The sequence below is a fragment of the Doryrhamphus excisus genome, linkage group LG4 (genome assembly GCF_037039965.1).
Source record: "Doryrhamphus excisus strain RoL-2023G ecotype Guam linkage group LG4, RoL_Dexc_Guam_v1.1, whole genome shotgun sequence".
Taxonomy (NCBI): domain Eukaryota; kingdom Metazoa; phylum Chordata; class Actinopteri; order Syngnathiformes; family Syngnathidae; genus Doryrhamphus; species Doryrhamphus excisus.
This window is the reverse complement of record NC_136360.1, coordinates 15,504,915-15,529,689: the sequence shown is the minus strand read 5'-3', so window position 1 is coordinate 15,529,689 and position 24,775 is coordinate 15,504,915. Positions and strand designations below refer to the sequence as shown.

Below are 24,775 nucleotides of genomic sequence, written 5' to 3'. Positions count from 1 at the left end.
CGCCATTTATGTGTCATATTAGATCATATTACTATTACTATTATAGCATTCTATTTTCCTTCCTATTACAGATTAATTCTTGGAAGTTTCTTGGAGTTTTTCTTTAGATTCCTGAAATTACAGCAGGTTTTTTTCCTTTTTTGCTGTTTTTTATATTTCTCATCTTTCATTTGTAAATGTTCTCCTAATTCTGACTTCATTCCCGTAATATGATAACTTTATTCTCATAACATAAATAACATTTTTACAACCTGGTTTTCCAAAATACCTTTTTCTTTCTTTCTCGTGGTACTTTGAAAAGTCGTTATTACAACTTTATGCCGCTAAAATGATGATTCCTCATTCTCCGAAAACTTTATTATGATGATGATTTTTAACCAATTCTATTTTTTGCCAAATATTACAACATTCTTGAATTTTTTTCCCCATCATGCCTCATTTTCCAAAAATAACCAGCTCATTCTTGTTTTTTCCTTCTCATATTAAAAAAATATTTTTTTCCTTTCATATTTCCACCATAGGTTAATTAAATTAAATTATTTACTTATTCTGGTAAATTCATATATTTCCCCACTAGTATTACTATTTACTGACTACTTCTACTTTCTTCTGGTAAGTTTTTGTGTAATATGAATGACTGAATATTACGACGACGAATCATCATGAATTCTTTCATTATGCTGACATTATTCATATCATATTTTCATTTTATTCTTCTAATATCCAAACTTTTCTCCAACATTATTATTTGTTTACTCTGCTTCTCATATTACATCTTTTTCATATTTCAACTTGATGATACTAAAATGTTATTTTGGTTATTTATGTATGTTGTTTCTCTTTGGACGGTTCATTTGGTTTTCTACTCAAATACTGGGAGTGTGCTGCAGGCCAGTGGGGCCCTGGGTCCAGGGGTGGCTCCAGGTGTGGATCCAGGGGTGGGTCCAGGGGTGGGTCCAGGGGTGGGTCCAGCGCATTGGGTCCAGGCGTGGATCCAGGGGTTGGTCCAGCGGATCGGGTCCAGGCCTTCGGCTGCAGCGGAGTTCCATGAGGCTGAGCTCGGGGCGCTTGGTCCAAATCCATGGGAGGCAGATGGCTAATGATGTAGTGAAAATGCAAACAAGCGAGACGTTTAAGCCCTACTAAACTCCACCTGACCTCCCTGCCGCCCTGGAGTTCACCAAAAGTTCACGTGTCGGTTATGGTTGCCCATCCCGGCCTCGTGTGCCTCCGAGCGGGGCTGTGATTGGCTGGCAACAAGGAAGCTAACATACCCGACCGCTCTTGATGCCACACTACACGTCTTTCTACCTCTGACCCTCATACGCGGGTCGCCGTGCGGTCACACTGCCGCTGCGGGCCAACTGTGTGTGTGTGTGTTTGTGTGTGTACATGTATGTGTGTGTGTGTGTAGGATGACGGGAGGGCGGCCCGTTAAGAAAAAAACACCATTAAGAGGTAAAGACTGAAAATATCTCTGTACCCGGGCTCGTGTCCTAACCTTTTGGCGGTGGCACCACGCCGCCCCGCCCCGCCCCGCCGTAACACGGGTTCAAATGCAGTTCACGGCTCAAGCCACGCCCCCTCGCCACTGCGTCATCACGACCGAGAAACGCCACCCCCCCACTTGGCGCTCAGACTCGGTGACCCTCCCACCCCCCCCCCCCCCCCCACCTGGCCTTCATGCGCTCTAGCATGTAAAAATATATGTACCTTTATCACCTCACATAAAAATATACCACAAATATTGTTAAAATATGATACTATATACGTATATGATGGATATACTGTGTACATGAGTACACTATTGTTCCGTCCTGTAGTGTGTAGGATGCTTTTGTGTGTTTTCCCTGCAAAGTGGGGACCACATCCCAGGTGTGTCTGATTGCCAATCAGGTGGGGCCTCCATATTGGACGCTCACGGCAATTAAGAAGGCCTCGCTCGCTCCCTCGCTCTCTCTCTCTCTCTCGTTCGTACTGCTCTCCTCGAAGTGTTGCTGTGTGGGCGATCAGGCGTCCATGTTGTGTGCTCTTTGCTGTGCGCTCAGCCATTTTGTGTCGACTATTTTTGTTTCCCAGGTTTCTTTCTCATCTTGGTGTTGAGGATTGCTTGTTTTCTGTTGCTCCTGGAATTAAATACTTTATTTACTTTAAATACTTTTATTTACTTTACTTTCCCTTGACCGCTATTTTATTTCTACCTTTGTTACGCCCCGTTTCCACCCTAGGCACTTTTGGGGCGTAACATTATGTACATGTATGGATACTCTCTCTATATATATATATATATATATGGATATACTATAGACTTGGGTGGATATATTATATACATGAATACACTATGTACATGGATGTACTATGTTGGATGTACTCATGTTTTAACTGTGTATAAACGAATGAATGTTGTATTTTAACGTATCTTTTACTCTGTTTACTTGTTTTCATGCAACTCCATTTTCTGTAAAGTGTCTTTGAGTATTTTGAAAAGCGCTATACAAATAAAATGTATTATTATTATTATTATGTACTATAGCAGTGATTCCCAAAGTGTGGGCCGTGGTGGTACTGTAGGTGGGCCATGAGAGGTTATTAAAAATGATTCATTTTTGCAAATATTATTTGTATTATTGTTTTTATTGTAAAATATTTATTGCACGATTAAAAAATATATTTATAGGCCTAAGTAATATCCTATTGAGTGTTATTGGCCTGTCACAAGATTTGACAAAGGGGGGCTGCGGACATTTTTTAGAATTTCAAGTGGGCCCTGAGTTGGTCAAGTTTGGGAACACATACTATATACTTGGATGGATATAATATACATTACATACATTAATACACTATGTATGGATTCACTATGTATATGGATATACTATATACTTGGATGGATATACATGAATACACTATGTACATGGATGGATATACTATATACTTGGTTGGATATAATATACATTATATACATGAATACACTAGTACATAGTACATGTATGGATACACAATGTACAGTTTGGTCTAAAAGACAAAACAGGGTTCAAGTGTGAGATGTGGAATATTTTACTTTAATTGAATTAAATTTGCTGCATTTAAATGAACATATTAATTCATCTTAACGACAATAAATACTCATAGCAAGCATTGGTACATAGAATAAAAATAATACATCTCATGACGCACGTGCAGCAGTCATGTCCCATAGAGGTGCAAGTGCGCCCTCTAGTGTTACAATGGAGCAGTCCAGGTTCCCCCTCTAGTGTTCCAATATAGCAGTCCAAGTGCGCCCTCTAGTGTTCCAATGGAGTATTCCATGTGTGCACTGAACAAAGCTATCATTTATAAGACATAACCAATAAAACTATGATCCCACAATTGGACAAACGTGTGAGTTGGATTCCATATTTCCATGGGAAATATACATATTCACCAAACTCGTCCTTATTTAGGGTGCTGCACTTTCCAAACATGTCCAGGAAGCCTGCAGACCTGAGAGCAAAAAGAACATCTTAGGATTAAATGTGGAAAGCTGAGCTTTATATTCTTCATCTCCTTCTGAAGGCCATTAGAAGAAGAAGCCAACGTTGGTTATTATTTATGATATTGTTGTGATAATTGCTGTGTTGGCAACCAACCTTCCATAGCAACTAGCAGCTGACTCTGCTTTCCGCTTCCTCCTCTCCAGAAGGTTCCACCAGCCGCTTGTAGGAGAAGGCCAGCATCACCTTGAGGGAAACACGCACGGCGACATGGAAATATTCAACCATGGAGCAAGATGGCCGCTCCTGCCGCGTGACTAATGCCGCTGTGTCGCTTACCGTCAGCAGCACCAGCAGCGCCATCATGACCCCGATCATGATGTACAGGTTGGACGTGAGGCCACCTGCCCACAGTGGGCCCAAGATGGTGGCCAGACCCCCCACCGAGCGCCGCACCCCCTGACTGAAACCTGCAGGGCCGACAAACACGTCAACCAGATGCTAAGTAGGGTGGTACATTATTATCATCACGGCAGTGCCAGTGGTGTCCAAAGTGCGGTCCGAGGGCCTGTCTTAATTTATTGGCCCTTGGCACTTTGGAAATATACAAAAGGAGTAAAAATGGAAACAAGAGCAGAAACTTTACAGAAAAAGCTGGAAATGTCATTGGGAAAAATATGTCAGGATCATGTGGAAATATTAGAGGAAAAGCTCAAGAAAAAGAGAAAGAAAAAGACTTGAGGCTGTCTTGCTAGGTGCTAGCGTGATGACTGTTAGCATGTTAGCGTTTTAGCTAATTTACTCATGTCTAAAGGCAAATAGACACATGGCATGATGTGGGGACACTATGGGACTGCTCCAAACTTTTCGGGACCTGGGGCTGTCTTGCTAGGTGCTAGCATGGTAGCTGTTAGCATGTTAGCATTTAAGCTAATTTACTCATGTCTAAAGGCAACTAGACACATGGCATGATGTGGGGACACTATGGGACTGCATCAACCTTTTCGGTACTTCATGCTTTCTTGCTAGGTGCTAGCATGGTAGCCATTGGCACACCGGGCTCGAGGTTCACAGCACAGGTGGCACGCCCATCAAAATTTCCACGGGAATTTTCTAGTTTTTATTATTATTATATATTATTTTATGTTTTTTTTATTAAATTGACAAGGTCTATGCTGCAACTATGACTCCTACTTTGTGGAAATGGACTCATGGTTGGGGGATTAGAGACGGGATGACTTAGTTTGTGCTGTAAATATCCAGCTGCTACACATCTGCCTGTCTGTGCAAGCCAGGGTTCACCAGCAAGATCTGGACTCTTTCCGGCTGCGGCAACCAGGATGGAACCATGGCATCAGCTGATTTGCTTCCGTGCGTGTTCCCATTGTGGTCGGAATTCCCACGGAACATTCACGGCTCTTGCCGCTTCTCACCTTGCGTTTCCTCGGAGGTGACTTTGGAGAAGAGGGAAATCTGGGCAACTGCTACAAACGGCAGACCCAGAACCTGCAGGAAGACGCCTACGATGAACTCTGTCAGCTGCCACGGGAAACCACCTGCAGCGAGAAGAACGCACGAGAGGAGCGCCGTTGGTCAGTGAGGGATTCGGGAACGACCCCACGACCAGGTATTACCCCCAGGTACACAAATGCGGACCGACCTAGCGGCTTGGCCACGAAGATGAGGCACCAGACGCAGGAGATGTTGCAAATTCCGAGGCCGACGGCCAGAATGACTCGCTCAGCAACACGCCGGCTCAGCCAGCGCACGAACAGGAAGCCGGCGATCACCTCCACGCCGCACAGGCAGTACATGAGGCTGTTCTCCAGCTCCCCGTAGTTGAAGTACTTCTGGGTCAGCGGGGTCACCATGGTCTGGAGAACACGTTGTTATTCAAACGGCTGGCAGCAGCTGGGACACGTGATCTCCTCTACCTCCAGGGCGGTCTGGTTGAAGAGGGTGATGAACTGGGCAGCCAGCAGCACGACCACCTCCTCCCTCAGGAACTCTGCGGTCCAACACAAGCGACCCGGGTTAGACCGTCAACGAGACCGAAAGCCAAAGCGGCACCTACCACGCGAGAGGCTGATGCTCTTAAAGGGCCTCCAGGCTTCCCGTGACGCCGCTGCCTCGGGGGACGGGGAAACAGGATTCGCATTTGCGCTCGGATCGGAAGTTGAAGGGCTGCGATTCCTGTGCGAGTCGGAAGCGAGCACCGAGCCGTATGATCCCGCCAGCTCCTGGGAACGCATCAGCGGCTTTCCCTCGTCGTTATCCTCGCCCTCCTCTTCCTCCATCGCTTCTTCATTCTCAGCGACGCTGTGCGGCGCCTTAGCCGCGTCCTTCCCCTTTTCCAGAGGTGGAAGATCCCAGTACAGGAAGAGCACGGCCAGTTGAAGAAGAATCCATAGTAGACACATGAACAACTGGGGGGGACAGGGAACAACATCAAAAGTCTGGACGGCAAAACCGCTGTGGGACGCTGCTGGTCTTGTCCCATCATATCATCATTATCATATCATCATTATCACATCATCATAATATCATATCATCATTATCATATCATCATTATCATATCATCATTATCATATCATATTATTTAATCACTATCATATCATCATTATCATATCATATTATTTAATCACTATCATATCATCATTATCATATCATCGTTATAGTATCATCATTATATCCTTTCATCACTATCATATCATTATCATATCATCGTTATCATATCATCGTTATCATATCATCGTTATCATATCATCATTATCATATCATTATTTCATCACTATCATATCATCATTATATCATATCATCATTATATCATATCATCGTTATCATATCATCATTATCATTATCACACTGAGGGACGAATAAAGGCATATCTTAATCTTAATTATCATCACGTCACTATCATCACATCATTATTTTTGGTGTTATTTTCTGACTGTCTGACTGCCAGGCACGTGGGGGTCCATGCTAGGCTACATTAGCTTCCGTATGAATAAAAGCTTTTTAACCTGCTAGTCTAGCCTGCTTTTTCCCGGAAATCGGACAATATTGATCAGCAGCCAAGTCAGATGGTTAGGTCAGGATCCGGACAGCAAAGCAGCAGTCAAATGAATATGAAGATATGGCTTACCCCTGGTGCCGTGTAGGTGTTGACCACGAAGGGACCCAGATGGAAGTCACACAGTCGCAGGAAGATGTTAAATGCCGGACCTACGCCAAAGATACATGGAAAATGTCACCACAACGCAACCATTCATCAATGGCGATCAGACTAAGTACTAAAGTACTAAACATGCTTCCATGCCGACTGTTACACTGGCAAGGTAGAAGGCCCACAATGCACTGCTGATGGCCCCACGATACACAGGTGTGGTGGTGTACGACTGTACGGGTACAGGTGTGGTGGTGTAAGACTACGGGTACAGGTGTGGTGTACGACTGTACAGGTGTAGTGTACGACTGTATGGGTACAGGTTGTGGTGTACGACTGTACAGGTGTAGTGTATGACTGTATGGGTACAGGTTGTGGTGTACGACTGTACAGGTGTAGTGTACGACTGTACATGTACAGGTGTAGTGTACGACTACGGGTGTGGTGTACGACGGTACATGTATAGGGGGATGTACGACTGTACAGGTACAGGTGTGGTGATGTACGACTGTACGGGTAAAGGTGTGGTGATGTACGACTGTACGGGTACAGGTGTGGTGTACGACTGTACGGGTACAGGTGTAATGTACGACTGTACGGGTACAGGTGTGGTGTACGACTATACATGTACAGGTGTAATGTATGACTGTACGGGTACAGGTGTGGTGTACGACTGTACATGTGCAGGTGTAATGTACGACTGTACGGGTACAGGTGTAATGTACGAATGAAGAAGCAGGCGTGCAGTACCGATTATTGGAATCCTTACTCGGCCTCCTTACTCACCAATGAGAAGGCCCACCTGTCGACACACCATGACGGCGGCAAACACGGTGGAGCGATCCTGTGGGCGTGTGCTTCTGGTCAGGAGGCCGAAGATGGACGAGCCGGCGCCTGTGCCGATGCCTGAGGAGAACACCATAAGGACCACGACATTGAAGAAGATTGGAACATGCATCTGGCAACCACCTGACCAGGAAAGCCCGTGGTTGTTGCCCTCACCTGCCACCAGCCTGCTGGACAGCAGGAGCCACCTGGAGAAGCCCAGGAAGTACATGAAGTTACCTGCACGGCCAAAGAAAGGAAAGGTCAACAGAGGAGAACAAGAGAAAGAATGTGCTCCTTTGTACGAGCGCACGAGAACATGTGAACTCACCCACAATCTCAAAAAGGTTGGAAAGCAAGATAATCTTCTTGGTGGTTCGGGTCCTGTCAGACCAGTGACCAAACAGCGGCCCTGACAGGAGGCCGCTCAGGCTGAATGCTGATAGGGTCAAACCCAGGAAGTACGGCGGTGCGTCCAGGGTTTGCAAGTACTTCCATATTGTGGGCAGGATGACGGCTGGAGAGGAAAGCAGAGTTACTGCTCTTCTGCTGGGCGGGGCAAACATAAACGTCTCAATCCCGAAATCCTGGGCTACGCCCGTCTTTCCCGCTTGACATAACACGCCAAGAGCTGCACGCATCTATCAGTGATGCACACGGAACACGGAAAAAAACATCATAGCTGATCAACACCGGAAATCTATGCAGTCACAGCCAGCAAAGTCTTCTCTGCTGGCCAAAACGCTAACCCTAAACCTCGACAACTTGACAATAGCGTTGTTCCATGTCGTCTGTTCTTTCCATCCCGTCACATGTCTAACATGTATGTGGAAGTCATATGTGTTACATTTTTAGTCCAATCAGATTTCAGCTTCTATGCATTGCCATGTCTGTTTCATCTGACCAGGGCCTTCACAATCAGGAGTGCTGGCCCTTGTCACATATTCACATATTTTTCACATATTATTTTTTCTTTTTAAACAAACAGATTTCAGATTGACCTCACAGGGCCAGCTAGCAGGCCCACGGTGACATCAGCAGTTCTCTGTCCTCAGATTGGTTGAGCTGAGCAAAATTTTGCTCAATTTGTGGTGAGTAGACGGATTGTCTTTGAAAGGTTATGGATTATTTTTGATTGTGATGTCAGCAGCTGGATGGCGCCCTCGACTGAAGGCCCACCACAGGCCAAACAAACCTGGTAGAGCAGGGGTCACCAACCACCGGGTGAGTTAGTTTCCCTGCACTTAACATATGCTTTTAGTCCCATCGTGTTATTTTACATTTGCTGTATTTTTCTGCCACATATTGCTGGTCCGTGGTGCAAAAAAGGTTGGGGACCCCTGTTTGAGCACCACGACACACTAGTCTACGTCTTGATGTTCCTGCTGACTGCCGCTACTTCCTTACTGGGCGTGTCTGCAAACAATGAAGACAAGTATTCCACACCAAACCCGTCAGACGGTGAATACCGGTCTTGTCACCCTGACAGAGATACTTCTATGCGGGACGGGGCAAACGATGAGCTCGCTAGACCTTTGACCTCAGCGGTAATCCAATAGCGGAGCCAGAAACAGCTGAGCAGTCGCCATCCCAATCATGGAATTGTTCTACGCTATCCGCATTCCTGAGGAACACCAGGAGTACATGTGTGGTTTCAACTGGTTTCCTGTAAAGCAGCCATGTTGGGGCGACTGTGCTGACGTCATTCTACATGTTACTACATCTGTGGGTTAATTACATTTAAGATACTTTGGAAATACACTACTGCTGTACATATATTATACGTGTATTTACTGTGTACAATTGTAAATACGCCAGAATGCACAGGACTAGTGTACATATTTTCAATCATTCAAACACATTTGGTGACTTTCTTCAGTATACCTGCACAAACACGCCTGGAAAAAACGTTCATCAAAGATGAACATCATTATTATGGTTTACTGATATTCGTCTGCACCAACTTTTGTACAATAAACAAATAGTCAATACGAAGGATTAGCGTGCTACGTCCTGTCCAACATATGTTTACCATATTCCACGCCGCTCAACAAGAAGATAAATCCGATGGTGATAAACGTCAGCTTCTTTTTGCGTCCATGATCCATCCCGGTAGGCTGCTAAACACGTTCAACGTTCATCCACATTATCGCCACGAAGTGACAGGAACAGTCGATAAAGGCTTCCGTCCGTGGGACATGGCTGAATCCGAGAACCAGGACCGGCTGCACCTTAATACGAGAAGGTGACAAGAAGCCGAGACTCGCTCCTCCTGCGCCTTTTAAGCGCTCATACATCACTTCCGGGTATCTGGTTGCACCTCCGCCAATCAGACACGCGGATTCGGATCCAGGCCAGAATTGAATGTGCCACTACAAAATAGACATCCAATATGATTTCATGATCAATACTAAGGGAAAGTACACTTTATTTTATTTCTACCAATCATTAAGCATAGGGTTCGTTTATTCCAACCATTTATCTTGTCCGCTATGGGGCCAAGGACTTGCAGTCCCCCAGTGTCCCCATGGACATGCCGCCTGGAGCATGCAGTGGGTCCCTTGGTCCTTGGTCTGAATCCCTTGGCTGTTACTCAGCATCCTGTGACGGACATTACACACACACGTGACATTGCGCTGGAATTCCATGCAACACTGCGTCTTTCAGGCCATCCTTAATTACATTTGGATTCCAATGTACAATTTTAGCGGCCGCCATTGTAAACGTAGGCGCCTCTTTGCTGAAGACTGAATTGTTGTCCGCAACCAAGTTTGTTCTTTGTCTTCTTTTTTCTGCTTTTTCCTGATTACGGAGTCGCCGCAGCGAATCGCTTTTTGACCTGCATCCTGATTTTGGCTTGAGCACTTTATATTCTTGATGCCCTTCCCGACCAATACCAAGGTCACAAAGCGTACCGACACAAACAGCAGTTTATATTGTAGTTAAACATTAAAGCAAGAATACATCAGCCCCGAGGTTTCAAATATCAAAGCTTTATGTGATTTTTTTTTCCCCAAAAAACTTTGAAGTACTCTTACAAACTCTATGAAGATGTCAAGTATCCAAATAAGGCCTAAAAAAGAAAGACTGTATACCGTATATTTATTTACACATTATGAGAAGTGCGGCGAATAAAAACAGAATAGCTCGGATAGCATCTCCATGAAGAAGTCTGACGGTTCTCACATGGACTGTGGCGGGGCAGGACTGGGCTTCAGAAGGCCAGTTTCTTCATGAGAAGGTACACCCTGGAGTCCACCTCGAAGCCGTGGAGGTTGTTGGCGTCTCCTTGCAGCCTCATGAGCAGACCGCCGTAAGAAACGTAGGCAGAGCTGAAAGAGGGGGTGGCATGGTAAAGCTGTTTCATATAAGAAGATAGTATGTTTAGGTAAAGCCTCTGCACTCCTTCATTCATTCATTAGTTTGACAAAACACATGGTAATCATACCTTAATATGATTTTTTTAGGGTAAAAAATAAGATCTGGGAGGAATTAAAAGGCAGCAGCTGTACCATTACACCACCAGGGACAGTCAACCACTGTGCCAATGAGAGTGTCAGATTACTTGTCTTGTTTCCTGTCCTGCATGGGGCAGACTTGGTGCACTATGCCTCACGGCAACCATGCACATCCTTTGCGCATATGCAGAGAATGCGCCCCCTGCCGCCAATTGGGGGCCCCTTTGGATCGTGCTTGCGTGTAGGGAGAGGCGGCCCTGGTCATAATATGATGCTGAACTGAAGGAACACAAGCACGCGTACGATAGGCCAAATTATAAAGGCTACTCACAGGCGCGTTGCTGCTTCCGTTGATGTCTCATCGCCCTCAATCTTATAAACCTTCCCGTACATCACATAGTCAAATTGGTCTGCCCTGAAAAATGACACGCAAACACTGAGTATCATCCTCATGAACACATTATTTCCCACAAGGGGAACATACCTTGACGGTCTGTCGTCCTGAGGATTGTACTCCCCATCATCCGGCGTTCCGTCTTCGTATAACGTGCTGGCAATGACCAACCTGAACTTGTCACCTTCATGAGATGAACACACACCGTTTAACTTGGCTTTATCCCAAACTCCCGTAGGTAGGTTCACGCCCACAGCCTTAATGAGCTGAGGGGGGTGTCAATCACTAAACAGCCCGAGAAAGCATGCAGCTGGCAACAAGATGAGTGTGGAGATGTGTCCTTACCGAGATCCACAGGGTAGATTTGAATGTTTACATCTAAAATGAGGTCCATCTTAAAAGATTCACTTTCACAGTGTAGACGAGACACTGTGGGGAAATAAGAAAGAAGTAGAACGTCAAACATCTGGCGTCACTCAGCAATGTAGACTGATGGGTTGATCAACAAATACTGTACTACAGCCAAGCCATGGACATTTTCACTTTTGTCCACAAGGGGGCGATGCTGTGCTTAAATGTGTTGGTACAACTTTTGGAACTGGCTCATTTTTTTACATCAGCAACAAGAAAAATACCTATTCAAAATACGAATTAAATTACATTTTTGTAGAAGGTGGTTTTAATTTCACACTGCTGTGGTCATACATATTTTATATAGCTAAATGAAAGCATTCAAAAGTCGTTCCAAACCTCTGTCAAACTTCTTGCCATCTGGATCGATGTCTTTCACGTCAAAGATATCCTCAAAAAGAATTCCAGCCATTTGTTTCCCTGCATAAAAACACCAAATGACAGAAATACTGAAGGAAAATGTTGCAAACATGACTTGTTTCCGTGTATTGGCATTTAAAAAGCGGTTTCTCCTCGATAGGTTCACTAGCGTGATATATTTCACGCGGGATATTTGAAATAAATTACGACTAAAATAACTAATAAATGAAATAAATTACGACTTAAAATAACTATTTGGAAACAACACGTTACCGTCGTAGTTATTCTAAGTTGTCTTGTTTGTTAGCAATGTTTCTGTCTAGCTAGCTGCTAGCTTAAGCGCCCATTTCCTTACCTCGTTATTTGAAGCTGGTATCCCGTATTGTACACAAGCAAGATGTTCCAGCACTCGGCTATGTGGCAATGCGTGTGGTTATAATATGCGCCTTTTCCTTGTTTGGTTAAAACTTCATTCATTCATTCATAACATCGTGAGGCGGTGAAACAATGTGCACAACCTTTGACCCGCCATCTACTTCCGGTTACTTTGAGCGGCACGTTATATAATGTATAATATTAGCAGTAATTATGAAAAATATTCTCGTTATACCTAAAACATATTTATATTATACGTTTTCAAATTTTTAATATCTCAGGTTTGATGCGCACATAAAGAATATTTGAAGGCAGTACTTTGCGACATATACTTCCGCTTTTCAGCAGCAAGCATCTGGTTGCTATGTAGTTTGTTTATTGTCTGTTTGCGGTTGCTAGCTAATGCATAACAGCGTAAAAGAACTTATATTTTCCGTATTACATTATGACTTCTGGAGAGATGAGACTAATGATTGAGTTTTCGGATGTGGGAAGACGGTGAGAATGATTGTTTTGTCGTCCTCTGTTAAAACAAGCGGGTGCTAGCATGCCAGCTAGCCCTATTTTAGTCGGCAATGAAACTGTGTTACTATAAAGTATATATTACCGCGAAAATGTAAATCTATACTTAACACAGACCGTCTTAAAGGTAACCGAAAGTAAACCCACCGATGGTGCCCGCTTTTTAGTTGACGAAAATGCCACAGTATAGAAGGTAGAACTTGCATTGCTAACATGGACCTCATGTGGTGTGTTTCCATGTAAATATTGTCCTTCCGAACAGATAATGACGGCTTCAGTAGAAGAAACACGTTGGATCCAATGAGGCCTCAAGGCGGAAAACCTATCTTAAATAAAGAGAAGAAACGTTTGCCTTCTACATGTGATTGGAGAAAGTTGTTGACATTCCCATGAGCTGGAAGAGGGAAGCCAAGATGGGAGACATCCTAGCCACTGAGGCCCATCTGCTCGGGATGATCAAGGAGGTAAGAACATCCAGCCGTTTCATTTGGTGAAGTACTGTCATCTGTGTCTTCTTCTTCATCTTCCATTGCCCATACAGTACCTCAAAGTTGAACAATTTGACGAGACCGCCCACACCTTTGACAAGGAGTGCAGAAGCAAAGGAAAGCTTGTGTCCAAGCCTCAAGGAAACGCTCTGAGGGACCTAAAGACCCATGTCATCCAGGTACATTTCAACGATGATACACCATTCCAATGTGACAACTAGAGAGTGTGCAGCCAAGACATGTTTGTTTTTTTTCTTTCTTAAATCATCTCCTTTATTACCCCTCCATATGCAGAAAGATCTACTTAGCGCTTTTGATGGTGGACATTACAAGGTGTTCTTTGAGCTGTGGACAGACAATATTCCGTATGATGCCAACAACACCGAGACCCAGAAACTGGAGTTTTACCTTCACATCCACTTCACAGTCTACCCACTGAGACGCCACCCCGGAAGACACGTATGTTGACTGTCTTGTGCTGCTACTGTATCGTTTATATCAGGGCTGTCCTGAGTGCTGCTTTTTATTGGCCTAAGGCAATTCCATTAACTGGATCAACATCTCTAGTCATTTCCAAATATTCATTTTAGTCGCATAATGTTGAAAATATATATGAAAAGTAGTCATTATTGATCTAAAGATCTCAATGTTTGGACACGATGAGCTCCCACTTTCTCTGACAGTGCAGCACATGGTCAGCGTCTGAAGATGCCCACTAGGCCGTGCTGTTGGTCACAATGTTGCAAATGTTGCATGAGCACAGTTCAAGCAGCCAATCACCAAGAGGTGGCCTTGCAAGCTAACAATCAATGGCTCTGTGAATGCTTCTATCTGGAATCCAGGACCGGGCAGAGTTTGAAGAGAGGATTTCTTACTTCAAGAAGTACCTGGAGACGCGAGGAGGAGCCCTGAGCCAGGCTGCAGAATTTTTGCCTTACTATGCCCTGCCTTTTGTGTCCAATCCCAGCACCCACCCCTCCTTCAAGGATCTCTTTAAGGTTCTCCATTCTCTTATTCCCATTCCTGTCCTTGACGCAAACAGTATTTCATTGTCACAGCCACCCTTCCAATGAACAACACCTCATCTTCTTTCATATTTTGTTGATTTAGGATTCCTGGATACCAAAGTTGAAGAATAAACTTGAAGAGTTTCTGCCTGTGACACTCAAGCCTTCAAGCTGTCCAAGGCTGCTGACGTTATACGTATCCTTTACCTCGGTGCCTGACAGAAGCGCACAGCTTAGCTTCACGTTAGATTCAATCGCAGGTGTCTAAAGCATGGCCAGGGGGCCATTGGCGGACCGCAGCTTGTTTTGCATTGGTCTGCAGCACATGGGAGAAATAACCCCGGCAACAATAGGGAGAATACAGCAAAAGGCAGCAAAAGATGAAATGTTGACGCTAATAACACAAAGCATTGTCTTTAAATACTGGTAATAATAATATTAATATATAATGTCAATCATATTTCACAAGTGGTTGTACCATAGAATTAAACTATATTACACAAAAAATAATACAAGTTATATTTTGTAGCCTTCTTCCAGAATTGAAAAGTATATAAGAATATCAAAGGGCCCCTTTCAGTATGCGGCCCTCGGTGGAACAGGTCTGGACATCCCTGGACTAAAGGGACTGTGCAGCTGGCTCCAATATTATATCACAAAAACAGTGGCTGACGTATGTTAGCAAGAATTGTTTATATTTGACCAATTATGAGCTAAAGTGGATGAAAATAGTTTAGTGAGTAAAATAGTTGTGGCAGCCGGGCGTCCGCGGTCCCATTGTAGCGCGTATACAACAATTTAGTACTCTCCATTCATGCGATAGAACGGCAGCTAATGTGAGGCGCTAAACTGTGCCAAACCACTATCATCCGCTGACAGCCAACCTTGTACTTGGTTGTGGGTTAGGCAGCCAGGGAACCCCTTTGACCTTTGACCGACAGTCCCTTTAAACACGCACATAGTTGGTAGCTTCTCAGGGCAACTGTGCTGCCTCAACTTTCACCTTTAGCCACATGAAGAGTACTTATAAAGCATGAGTTGGCATGACTTTACGTTACCAAAGCACTGGCATCTTCCAAGCTATGCACTTGTAATTTGTGCAATAGTCACTACAGGGCAAGGCAAGGATGACAATACTGCACATCGAAGGATCATTTTTCATGCTTCATATACATACAGTACTTCCATGAAACCCAACCCCGTCCTCACCGGCTGCTGATCGGAGATTATAGATGGACATATTAGTTACACCGTCATTTCAAGAGCTGAGCAAAGAAAATAGTTTTTTGTGTCCATATGGAGTAACATAAAGCAGCTTATCTGACGCGTATAATCTTCCATTGTGCAAACACACACAGTGAATAAAGGGCTGCTTGGCTAACGTGTATTTGTTTTCGAGGAAACGGGCACGTTGGAAGAGGTCCCCTGTTAAGTACTTGTCAACTCGAGCATGACAGCTGTGTTTGTCCATGTAAGGGTGTTTGAGAATTTCCCAAGACCGCTTCCATCCCTCCCTGCAAAACAAACCAGTATCAATGGCGTACGGACCCCGCTGTGGCGTCACACTGTAAAATGGATTATCTTAATCCTGTCCAAATGCTCTATGGGAGGGTGCTGCCTGCTTTCAACAGGATGTACAAGCTGGATGTACAAGTGACTGAGGGTTTGATGTATTTTCATGCGTAAGTGTATGTCACCCGGGGCGGAGCCTGGCGAGAGACAAACCGTGTCTTCCTTAACAGATGGCATGCAGAAGGAAGGTGGACAGACTTCTCAAGGTAAATGTCCAGGGTCTCTTCATCACCAAATGTAGACTGATGAAAGACAATATGGATATGAGGTTTTGAAGAGCTTGGAAACACAGCTCAATGTTAACAAAGAGGCAGGTTCTCCAAAGTGCTGGTGCTGCCAGACGTGTTGGTGCTGGCGTACAAACATGGCCGCAGGCTGAAGTGATCAGCCAATCTCTCTCAAGATATAATGATAGCCTTTCCCACAGGCTCTGATTACGCTATAGATATACTGGGCACCTCTGATCCCTCCTGCTACGTCTTCTTCTTGGTCAGACCGGTTATGAGCGAGGGCAAATCTTGTGTGATCCATACTGAAATATTGATCCTTTCAATAGCAGCTCTACTTTATTAGTACCTCAGGATACCAGTCCTCTCGCCCAAAGACAGCTGGGATAGGCTCCAGCACCCTTGTCATCTGAATGATATCACGAGCCTCTCCATTGCCGTACCTTCATTTCCTGCGTCCTGTGTATATGGGAACATTGGAGAAGGTATTGTAATAGTACACACCTGGGTAACAAAGCACACCTGTCGGTCACATGTTCCACGTGGTTCCGACAAAAGTGCTGTCTTTTAGGCTATGCCTCCCATTCACACTTACAAAATACATGGAAAGAAAAGCTGAATTCATCTTTGACCTCCACGTTCCAACACGTCTGGTTATGACAAATGTTTTTTTCTCCTCTTATGGTGCAGTCTAAAGGCTAGTAAATATTGCATTTATTGTCTGATGCATTTGTTACACATCGTCATGAATTCCTAACCAACAATGTGTCTGAATCCACACAGAGGCCGTCCAGCAGCTCCAGCTCCAGCTGGCCGAGTCGGAGCGGCGCGCTTCCGGTTACATGCGCAAGTTCAACAAGATGCAAGCCGATTATTACCAGCTGATTGGCATCACTGCTGAGCTGGTGGACTCCATGGAGGCCACCATCAGTGGAAAAACGGTAGTGGGAGCAAACACGGCACTGCACGCCAACCACAACACACAACGCTAGCTACTAAGAATGCTGTCAGCTGACACATGCCTGTCATGGTTACTAAATAACAACATTGCTATCCTGTGTTCCAGCACTCCAGCTCACCCAGCCTGCTTTGCTTTTCCTAGATCTCCCCTGAGTACCTGCAGAGTGTTTGTTTTCGTCTGTTCAGCAGCCAGATGAGGCAAAGTGCGGCGCACGTGGGCGACCTGACCAGGCCTGGCACCGTAAGTGGAAGTACCTTCACTCCCTGGCAGATCCATGCTGTGGGCATCACCTGGCTACAATGATGAGTAGTATAAAGCTCAGCTTGCACCAGTGTTCCCAGTTAAGCATGGACACTGGCAGTACTAAAAAGCTCAGCTTGGACCAGTGTTCCCAGTTAAACACGGACATTGGCAGCATGGGAGTAGTAAAAAGCTCCGCTTCCACCAGTGTTCCCAGTTGAACAGCCAGCTTGCACCAGTGTTCCCAGTTAAGCACGGACACTGGCAGCATGGGAGTACTAAAAAGCTCAGCTTCCCCCCAGTGTTCCCAGTTAAGCACGGACACTGGCAGTACTAAAAAGCTCAGCTTGCACCAGTGTTCCCAGTTAAACACGGACACTGGCAGGACTAAAAAGCTCAGCTTGCACCAGTGTTCCCAGTTAAACACGGACACTGGCAGTATGAGAGTACTAAAAAGCTCAGCTTGCACCAGTGTTCCCAGTTAAACAGTCAGCTTCCACCAGTGTTCCCAGTTAAGCACGGACACTGGCAGCATGGGAGTACTAAAAAGCTCAGCTTCCACCAGTGTTCCCAGTTAAGCACGGACACTGGCAGTACTAAAAAGCTCAGCTTGGACCAGTGTTCCCAGTTACGCACGGACACTGGCAGTACTAAAAAGCTCAGCTTGCACCAGTGTTCCCAGTTAAGCATGGACACTGGCAGTACTAAAAAGCTCAGCTTGCACCAGTGTTCCCAGTTAAGCACGGACACTGGCAGCATGGGAGTAGTAAAAAGCTCAGCTTCCACCAGTTTTTCCAATTAAACAGCCAGCTTGCACCAGTGTTCCCAGTTAAGCACGGACACTGGCAGCATGGGAGTAGTGTTGATGGTGTTGTTCCTGCTGTGAACTGAACAACTTGTCTCTGTTTGTCCTTCCCGGGTGTTTATGACACCTTTGTCCCCAAGGGATATTACTCTATGAGCCCCTATGATGATGGCTATGTAAGTTTCTTGTTTTCATCTTTTCTTTCAACCTTCCTGAGTTGTTCCCTGCTTCCCGTCTCGCTCGCCGTGCCTCCTTTTCCCCTCGCCTCCAACTCGTGCGTCTCCTTCACTGACAAATGACCCCGTCAAGCCGCTTTGTCTCCTCCTGTCTCCTATTCCTGCTGGATTGTCCTCGTTGAAAGGGCGTCACGTGACATAAACGTGACCCCTGCTGTCAGCCTGCCTTTAAGATGCACCCCTCTATGACAATCACCTGCATCCTTCCGGCTCCACCAACTCCCTTCACTGCCTGTTTCATGTTCCTTCCGGCAGCGGCGGTTGGACGGTGCAGGTTTAGCCAGACACGGTGAAAGCACCAGAATGGCAAACTAAAGCATTCTCTCACGCTCAGCTCGGCTCCAATTCCAGCCACTTGAAAGGACAAATGATCAATCAGCTCTAAATAATAATCCGGCCAGGAAATTCCTGCCTGAAAATCAACAATTAGCACGTTGTACAAATGAAGACACTGCTGAGCCTTGTGTCGACAGTACCGACCTAACACCATCATTGACCATAATGGACAGTTTGCTTTGTCATTTGGCTTGACTTTTATATGCTAGGGACTGTCGGAGCAGAGCTGTCACCCTCGCCTATAAGGTGAACAATAAAAGGCTTTACAGCACAGTAAAGCTGAGAGAACGGAATAGACGGCTTATGTAAACCTTTATCTTCTGCCTTGTGTGACGTTCTACTGAAAGAGGCAATATGAAACCGATGTCACACTATTTGTACCATATCACTGTCACGTCTTATGGTGCATTCAAAGTCCCTGGGTGACTTTCAGGAAATACATATCTCCTGCCACCACACAGCTAAACATGTGGACAGAATGATAGAAACTCCTGGTGTCCTCCACCACGGTACATGGTAGTGTTGCACCCGCACACGTATTTGCAACCAACCATGTGATACCATGATACATACAACCAGTCAGCTGACATCAAAATCTTCTCTTGATTGCCAGTCAGCATCTCCTGTTGTGGCATCTCACAGTGAAGCAATGCTTAATGGCGAACTGGATGCTAACGGCGGAAATAATGAAATACTATTGAATCGGTGAACTGAGTTACTGCTATGTTGCTATGGTACTTTGACCCGTGCAGGGTCTACCCCGCCTCTCATCCAAAGTCAGCTGGGATACGCTCCGGCATAGCTGCACCATCGTGAGGATAAGCAGTATAGAAGATGGATGGATGTGGTATTTCAAATAAAGTACAAAAGCCATGAAAATGTGGTATTGAAGTAAATACCAGTCAAAAGCAGAAAACGTCTTCCTAAATGTTTTGTTAAAAGATAACTTAGCACCATTATGATCTTACACATCTTAAATGGTCTGGAGTTGCCATGGCAACGATGCCGCTCCTCCGCTACATTCCAGTGCAGTTGTGTGAAAACAAGGGAATAAAGCTTGGCCCTTTGTCGGGACAGATGGCAAACCGAGCTGGTGACAATGTTTGACGCTAACACGATTCTCCACCAACTCAACCTATTGTCTGCATGGGGGATCTTCCCAAAGTAATGATATGTTTGGGGGTTGAGCATGTACAACACGCATGATACAAGCATGTCCATCCATACACTAGCGATGATGCAAGGCCTCTAGGTGAGTAACTCGTACAGCATATGGTCTGCGTTTGTACGGTATGTGCGGACACAAGCTGGACCTGAGTGCATGAGTAAGGATGTGTAAACATCATGTTCATTTCCTAGGCTTCCTCCATGCTACGAGCATCCATTGCGCCACAGTAAGTCCTTCTGTGTTCTACATGCTCTCCGTCTGTACGGCCTTAGCATGACACCTTGTTGAACAACCCCCTCAGACCCAAGGAAGTGCCAATGCTGCCCTCTTTGGATTACGTCAAGCTGAAGAAGGACCTGCTCGGAGGCTCAGACCGCCTCAGGTCCCTGCTGCTTCAGGCGCTGCGTTGGGTTTGTATATTGGCCTTCGTCGACTACATTACCTACTCAACGTTTCCTGCTCAGCCACCCTCGTCTTTCTTTTTAGAGGCTAACCCGCTCACTTCCTGGAGAGCAGAGGGATACCGTGCTTCAGGCCTACATCAGCAATGACTTGTTGGAACGCTGCAAAGCAAAGCAGGTGAAGAACCATCATCACATGCGGTTGTTTTGGAACTTGACCTTCTCAGGCCATGGAATCCATCTGTCAGTTGTCTTGTCTGTTGTCTTAGATGACGCCTGGGCTCTCATGTGACCAGGCTTCATCAGTTCTTGCTCCAAATCCTATTTCTGATCAGATCGGACCCTAATGTAGAACTATGTACAAGTTGGTGGTTATGTGCCTTGCTAGACGGCAAAGTGAAGTAATACCACTTCCAGGTAAAAATCTAATCACAGCTGTACGCCTGTCTCAACAGGAAGTGCTTCTCTTACTGACGTTGAAGAATGACATGGTGCGACAGTACATGGCTCGTCTCATCAATGCCTTTGCCTCCTTTGCAGAGGGTAAGTCATCAACTCCAATAGATCACCCATTTAAGGCTTGGCAACCCTTGTTGACCAGTGTTAGCACCTTGTTAGCACATTCCCCCAATGATCAAACAGTGGCTCATTGAGATACAGTACAGATCATACAGCATCTCGAGAAGTACAGCAGGAACTACTACATAATCTATGTCGGGGTGCGCAAACTTTTTGACTGGTGGGCAGCATTGATTGAACGAACTTGACGGGGGGCCAGACTATATACACGTAAAACATATATATATGTATCTATAAAAGTGTCATGCAGTCTATACGTGCCTGTGTCCGTTTTCAGGAGCACATTAGAAACAGCAGACCACATCAAATAACCAAATTGATAATACAGCTACTTAAACCATCAAAATGTAGGCTCAAGCCGTGACGCCACGTTGTATGTTAGGTTTAATGAAATACTTTGGAAAGAACGGGCGGGCCGTATTCAATCACTCGGCGGGCCGCATGTGGCCCCCGGGCCGTAGTTTGCCCACACCTGGTCTACTACATGGTCCAAATATTGAACCAGTGTTGTGTTTGTGCTTCCAGGGCGGGCTTACCTGTCACAAATCCCATATCTCCCTAAACTCCTGATGGAAACCCTCACAACAGAGGAGAAGGACTCCTTGACCAGGGAGAATGTCCTGGTGGCTCTGCAGAAGCTCAGCCTTAGGTAACACACGTGCTGTCATCAGGCAAGGTTGGTCAACCTTTACCGTCACGTCTGTCATGTAGGAGGAGCCAGCAGACCATCATGATAGAAAGCCATCTGATTGGCTGGCTCGTGGATGAGCTCCATGACTCGGACTGTCTGAGTGACTCCACCTTGGAATATTCTGCTGCTCTTCTTATGAACTTGTGCCTGCGAACAAAAGGTACGGATGTATGGAACAACAACAACATCAGCTGCAGCGTCTGATATCGATGTTTGTGTGGATGGCGGGATTGTGCGTGTATTCACGGCTGTGTTTATACAGGAAAAAGGAAGTGTGCAGAGAACGCCAAACATGTGCTCAAGGTCCTAACGGACCTCCTTGGACATGAGAACCATGAGGTGACTCGTACATCTCTTCATTCCTGCCAACCATCGACACACAAAAGTATACATACAGTATGCAGTAGAATATACAGTATTATAGTATCGGCAGTATATTATAAAGTTATTATATTATTAAGTCTGCTCAGGTTGATGATTGGATTAGTGATTGCGTCATATAGACTTCCTAATGTTGGGATTTCTAGTAATATTAATATACGTTCCTATTCCAGAGAATAACACAATAATTCCCTTTGTTAAAAAGAAGTTTCTGAATACTTTATTTATCTATATTTATTTTAGGACTAAACATCTTCATCCATGTTAGTGAGTTATGGCATAGAGTATACAGTACATGTTTAGTAAAATCACTAACCATCTTCATCCATAGTGAGTGTCCAGTACATGCTGACTTCATGTTTAGGGCTGTCTGTGTGGTGCAGATCCGTCCATACGTGAACGGGGCCCTGTACAGCATCCTGTGCATCCCGTCTGTGAGACAAGAAGCGAAAGAGATGGTGAGATAGCGAATATGTCTTCACACGTTGCTTTTCTTTTCTGTTGACTGTTGCAACACAGCAAGCAGGTGTCCAGGCCTACCCAGCTGCTATTTTTTTTTACACTGGTGTTTTGTTTTAGGGAATCAAAACACATTGGAAAATGATCCATATAATCTTGTAAAGCTTTTGAAATGTGCAAAAAGGGAATGTGACATGTGAATGTATGTTGGGCTTTCCGTGCAGAGCGTGGATGAGATCCTTTGCTGCTACAGCAAAGAGGACAACCCGGATCTTAACAGGCAAATCGGCTTCATCATTAAAGAGCTGAACTCAGGTCAGTGCCCGCACACGTATGATGCTCCAATGTGGGCCTCCTCATATTGCCGACATGACACCTTCTCCAAACCTGCTGGCCAAAACCCTGACAGCATTGGACGTTGACGTGCACTCAGCGTTCTTAGTCTCTGGGACTGTGGCATCCATGGCAGTATAACAGTCATGATGACTGGACACCACACACTGTAGAGATGTTAATACTAACATCTTAAGGTTTTATTCACATGAAGTCATTTGGCATGCACATCAGAAGCAAAACAGATTCCATACAATTTAACACGCATGATGCTAGTGGTGGTGGACACCCAAAGGTGACGGTTGTTATTGGAACGCCCCGTACTCGGTCAGTGATATCTGTATAACAGAAATGGCGCATATGACTCCCACTATGAAACTATGATATGCCTGAAGAAAAGATGATCCAAAATTGATTTTATCATCGCCATAGCGCAATAATGTCCCAATTCCAAGCATGGAATGTCCATTTCACCTACGACTAACACTGTAAACATGCTGTACATAGAGGAGATGATCCTGGAGAAGAGCTCTGCAGGTTCAGAGAACATGGCGTGTCTTCAAATGTACTATATACCATACTACTAATAATACACGAATCATAATGTATTTTGACATTTTGTATCTTTACCATAAAACCATCCAGCTGAGGAAGAAGGGCCAGAGTCGGACGATGAAGAAGATGAGGATGACAATGACGTAAGTTCATCCAGAAACATAAGTACACCAAGCTGTACACCAAGTACACCAATGTTTAAGCTAAGATTTGAAGAAAGCAGAAAGGAAGCCAAAAGAGTAGTAAAGCATACGGCAGTGGAAATGGCAGCCTTGGTATGGTACAGTCTTCCTCTGAAGCTTTATTTGGCGAGACGTTTCGGAAGATTTATGGAGCTAATATATGTAGCTTTAAAAGTATTCTTCTGGAGAAATGTAACACGGTTTCACAAAGCATAGCATATTTTCACCAACTTGCTTAGAAAGCCAAGCACTCGTGTAAAGGTCTTGGGTCTGTGTGACTGTGTTGGGACAGGAAGATTTAATAGAGGCGGACCTGGACAAGGAGGAAGTCCTCCAGCCTCAGCCCAGAGAGCTGTCTGGGGAAAGTCTGCTCACCACCGAGTACCTGGGTGTAAGCACGCACACACACACACACACATTCACATGCTTAACACGCCTGAACGCGGAAGCCACACAGACATAAGAGGTACTCATCTTGTTGCTCTGAGGCACTTTTAAGGGGGGGGGGGGGGGTTATCATCGTTTAGGGCAGGGGTCTCAAACTCAATTTACCTGGGGGCCACCAGAGCTAGGTTCTGGGTGAAGCCGGGCCGCATCAGGTTTTCAAAAAAAAAAAAAAAACGCATTTATTAAAAACTGGAAAAAAATCAATAAGAAAACTATCTTCAATGCTTTTGCTTCTGCTATACCCTACACTTTTTCAGTACTTTGGTTCCGGTTTTCCACACCAAAATATCTGATAAAACATTCCACTATTCTCAGATATCTTCATTTTTATTTTTCTACACACAAAATAATATAAATAAATAAACAAATTAAGAATAAAGACAATAAATCAATCAGTAATAAATAAGTAAAATAATAATAAAACAGCAAATAAGAAAAACGTAAGAAACCACATACAGTTGGTAGAGAAATAATTTTTTTCAGATTCAAATGTACAGTATTAACAGTTATTTAACATTTAACATGAACATTAATGAAACTTAATAATTTTACCCAATTAGCAAGTTAGCATCGTACTCAGTTCCATCTGGGAGCAGCGTCGTAACTTTAACAACATGTTTGATGAGATGCTTTATCTTGACGTGAATTTTCCGTTTTATTCCAAATAATTTCCTGCATTTATTTGTACCCAGAGTCATAAGCCTTTAGCTTCATTGCTAATCCAAA

The 24,775-nt window shown here is 44.7% G+C and overlaps 3 protein-coding genes and 1 long non-coding RNA gene across 10 annotated transcripts in view; 1 reads left to right on the top strand and 3 right to left on the bottom strand.

The window, feature by feature from the left end:
• Window positions 1-3,047: 3,047 nt before the first annotated feature.
• On the bottom strand, window positions 3,048-9,770 carry mfsd8l1 (major facilitator superfamily domain containing 8-like 1). The gene is made up of 12 exons (XM_058073156.2): window positions 9,494-9,770; window positions 7,793-7,978; window positions 7,639-7,701; window positions 7,423-7,542; window positions 6,616-6,695; window positions 5,545-5,896; window positions 5,405-5,478; window positions 5,131-5,344; window positions 4,904-5,026; window positions 3,810-3,940; window positions 3,627-3,716; window positions 3,048-3,480 (listed from the first exon to the last, which is right to left on the bottom strand). The coding sequence occupies exons 1-11, from the start codon at window positions 9,567-9,569 to the stop codon at window positions 3,639-3,641; spliced, it is 1,497 nt and encodes a 498-aa protein (XP_057929139.2). The 5' UTR covers window positions 9,570-9,770; the 3' UTR covers window positions 3,048-3,480; window positions 3,627-3,638.
• Window positions 9,771-9,920: 150 nt separating this feature from the next.
• polr2h (RNA polymerase II, I and III subunit H) lies at window positions 9,921-12,642 on the bottom strand. 3 transcript variants are annotated; one of them, XM_078790276.1, is made up of 7 exons: window positions 12,440-12,642; window positions 12,064-12,144; window positions 11,659-11,742; window positions 11,404-11,497; window positions 11,251-11,334; window positions 10,648-10,793; window positions 9,921-10,062 (listed from the first exon to the last, which is right to left on the bottom strand). In XM_078790276.1, the coding sequence occupies exons 2-6, from the start codon at window positions 12,134-12,136 to the stop codon at window positions 10,676-10,678; spliced, it is 453 nt and encodes a 150-aa protein (XP_078646402.1). In that variant the 5' UTR covers window positions 12,137-12,144; window positions 12,440-12,642; the 3' UTR covers window positions 9,921-10,062; window positions 10,648-10,675. The 3 variants fall into 3 exon arrangements, with proteins under 3 accessions (XP_078646402.1, XP_057928755.1, XP_057928754.1); XM_058072772.2 differs by lacking the exon at window positions 9,921-10,062 and adding an exon at window positions 10,114-10,534; XM_058072771.2 differs by lacking the exon at window positions 9,921-10,062 and having other exon boundaries at window positions 10,116-10,793.
• A 149-nt stretch (window positions 12,643-12,791) lies between these two features.
• Window positions 12,792-24,775, top strand: part of armc9 (armadillo repeat containing 9) — a 26,934-nt gene continuing 14,950 nt past the window's right edge. For 3 of the 4 annotated variants that reach the window (XM_058072762.2, XM_078790275.1, XM_058072760.2), the window contains exons 1-21: window positions 12,792-12,957; window positions 13,244-13,445; window positions 13,523-13,648; window positions 13,764-13,928; window positions 14,312-14,467; window positions 14,580-14,672; window positions 16,230-16,254; window positions 17,059-17,216; window positions 17,378-17,476; window positions 18,422-18,457; window positions 20,213-20,247; window positions 20,323-20,431; window positions 20,508-20,600; window positions 20,878-20,965; window positions 21,527-21,650; window positions 21,713-21,852; window positions 21,955-22,031; window positions 22,457-22,531; window positions 22,757-22,847; window positions 23,511-23,563; window positions 23,895-23,993. In XM_058072762.2, the coding sequence (XP_057928745.2) occupies window positions 13,371-13,445; window positions 13,523-13,648; window positions 13,764-13,928; window positions 14,312-14,467; window positions 14,580-14,672; window positions 16,230-16,254; window positions 17,059-17,216; window positions 17,378-17,476; window positions 18,422-18,457; window positions 20,213-20,247; window positions 20,323-20,431; window positions 20,508-20,600; window positions 20,878-20,965; window positions 21,527-21,650; window positions 21,713-21,852; window positions 21,955-22,031; window positions 22,457-22,531; window positions 22,757-22,847; window positions 23,511-23,563; window positions 23,895-23,993 (1,917 nt within the window). In that variant the 5' untranslated portion in view covers window positions 12,792-12,957; window positions 13,244-13,370. The remainder of the gene's footprint in view (window positions 12,958-13,243; window positions 13,446-13,522; window positions 13,649-13,763; window positions 13,929-14,311; window positions 14,468-14,579; window positions 14,673-16,229; window positions 16,255-17,058; window positions 17,217-17,377; window positions 17,477-18,421; window positions 18,458-20,212; window positions 20,248-20,322; window positions 20,432-20,507; window positions 20,601-20,877; window positions 20,966-21,526; window positions 21,651-21,712; window positions 21,853-21,954; window positions 22,032-22,456; window positions 22,532-22,756; window positions 22,848-23,510; window positions 23,564-23,894; window positions 23,994-24,775) is intronic. The other variant, XM_058072763.2, reaches the window with a different exon arrangement.
• LOC131129334 (uncharacterized) overlaps window positions 21,348-24,775 on the bottom strand; it is a 22,328-nt gene continuing 18,900 nt past the window's right edge. For both annotated transcript variants that reach the window (XR_009129828.2, XR_009129829.2), the window contains exons 4-5: window positions 22,390-22,505; window positions 21,348-21,839 (exon numbers count right to left, since the gene is read on the bottom strand). This is a non-coding gene — a long non-coding RNA (uncharacterized LOC131129334). The remainder of the gene's footprint in view (window positions 21,840-22,389; window positions 22,506-24,775) is intronic.

What these genes read in the sequence shown, in the direction of transcription:
- polr2h (XM_078790276.1), bottom strand. Translation starts at nt 12,136, where the DNA reads ATGGCTGGAATTCTTTTTGAGGATATCTTTGACGTGAAAGACATCGAT. An exon ending in AATCTACCCTGTGGATCTCG is followed by an intron (nt 11,498 to 11,658) that starts GTAAGGACACAT and finishes CATCTCATGAAG; the next exon opens with GTGACAAGTTCAGGTTGGTC. An exon ending in ACGGAAGCAGCAACGCGCCT is followed by an intron (nt 10,794 to 11,250) that starts GTGAGTAGCCTT and finishes CCCCTCTTTCAG; the next exon opens with CTCTGCCTACGTTTCTTACG.
- mfsd8l1 (XM_058073156.2), bottom strand. Translation starts at nt 9,569, where the DNA reads ATGGATCATGGACGCAAAAAGAAGCTGACGTTTATCACCATCGGATTT. An exon ending in TCAACCAGACCGCCCTGGAG is followed by an intron (nt 5,345 to 5,404) that starts GTAGAGGAGATC and finishes CGTGTTCTCCAG; the next exon opens with ACCATGGTGACCCCGCTGAC. An exon ending in CTTCGTGGCCAAGCCGCTAG is followed by an intron (nt 5,027 to 5,130) that starts GTCGGTCCGCAT and finishes TTCTCGCTGCAG; the next exon opens with GTGGTTTCCCGTGGCAGCTG.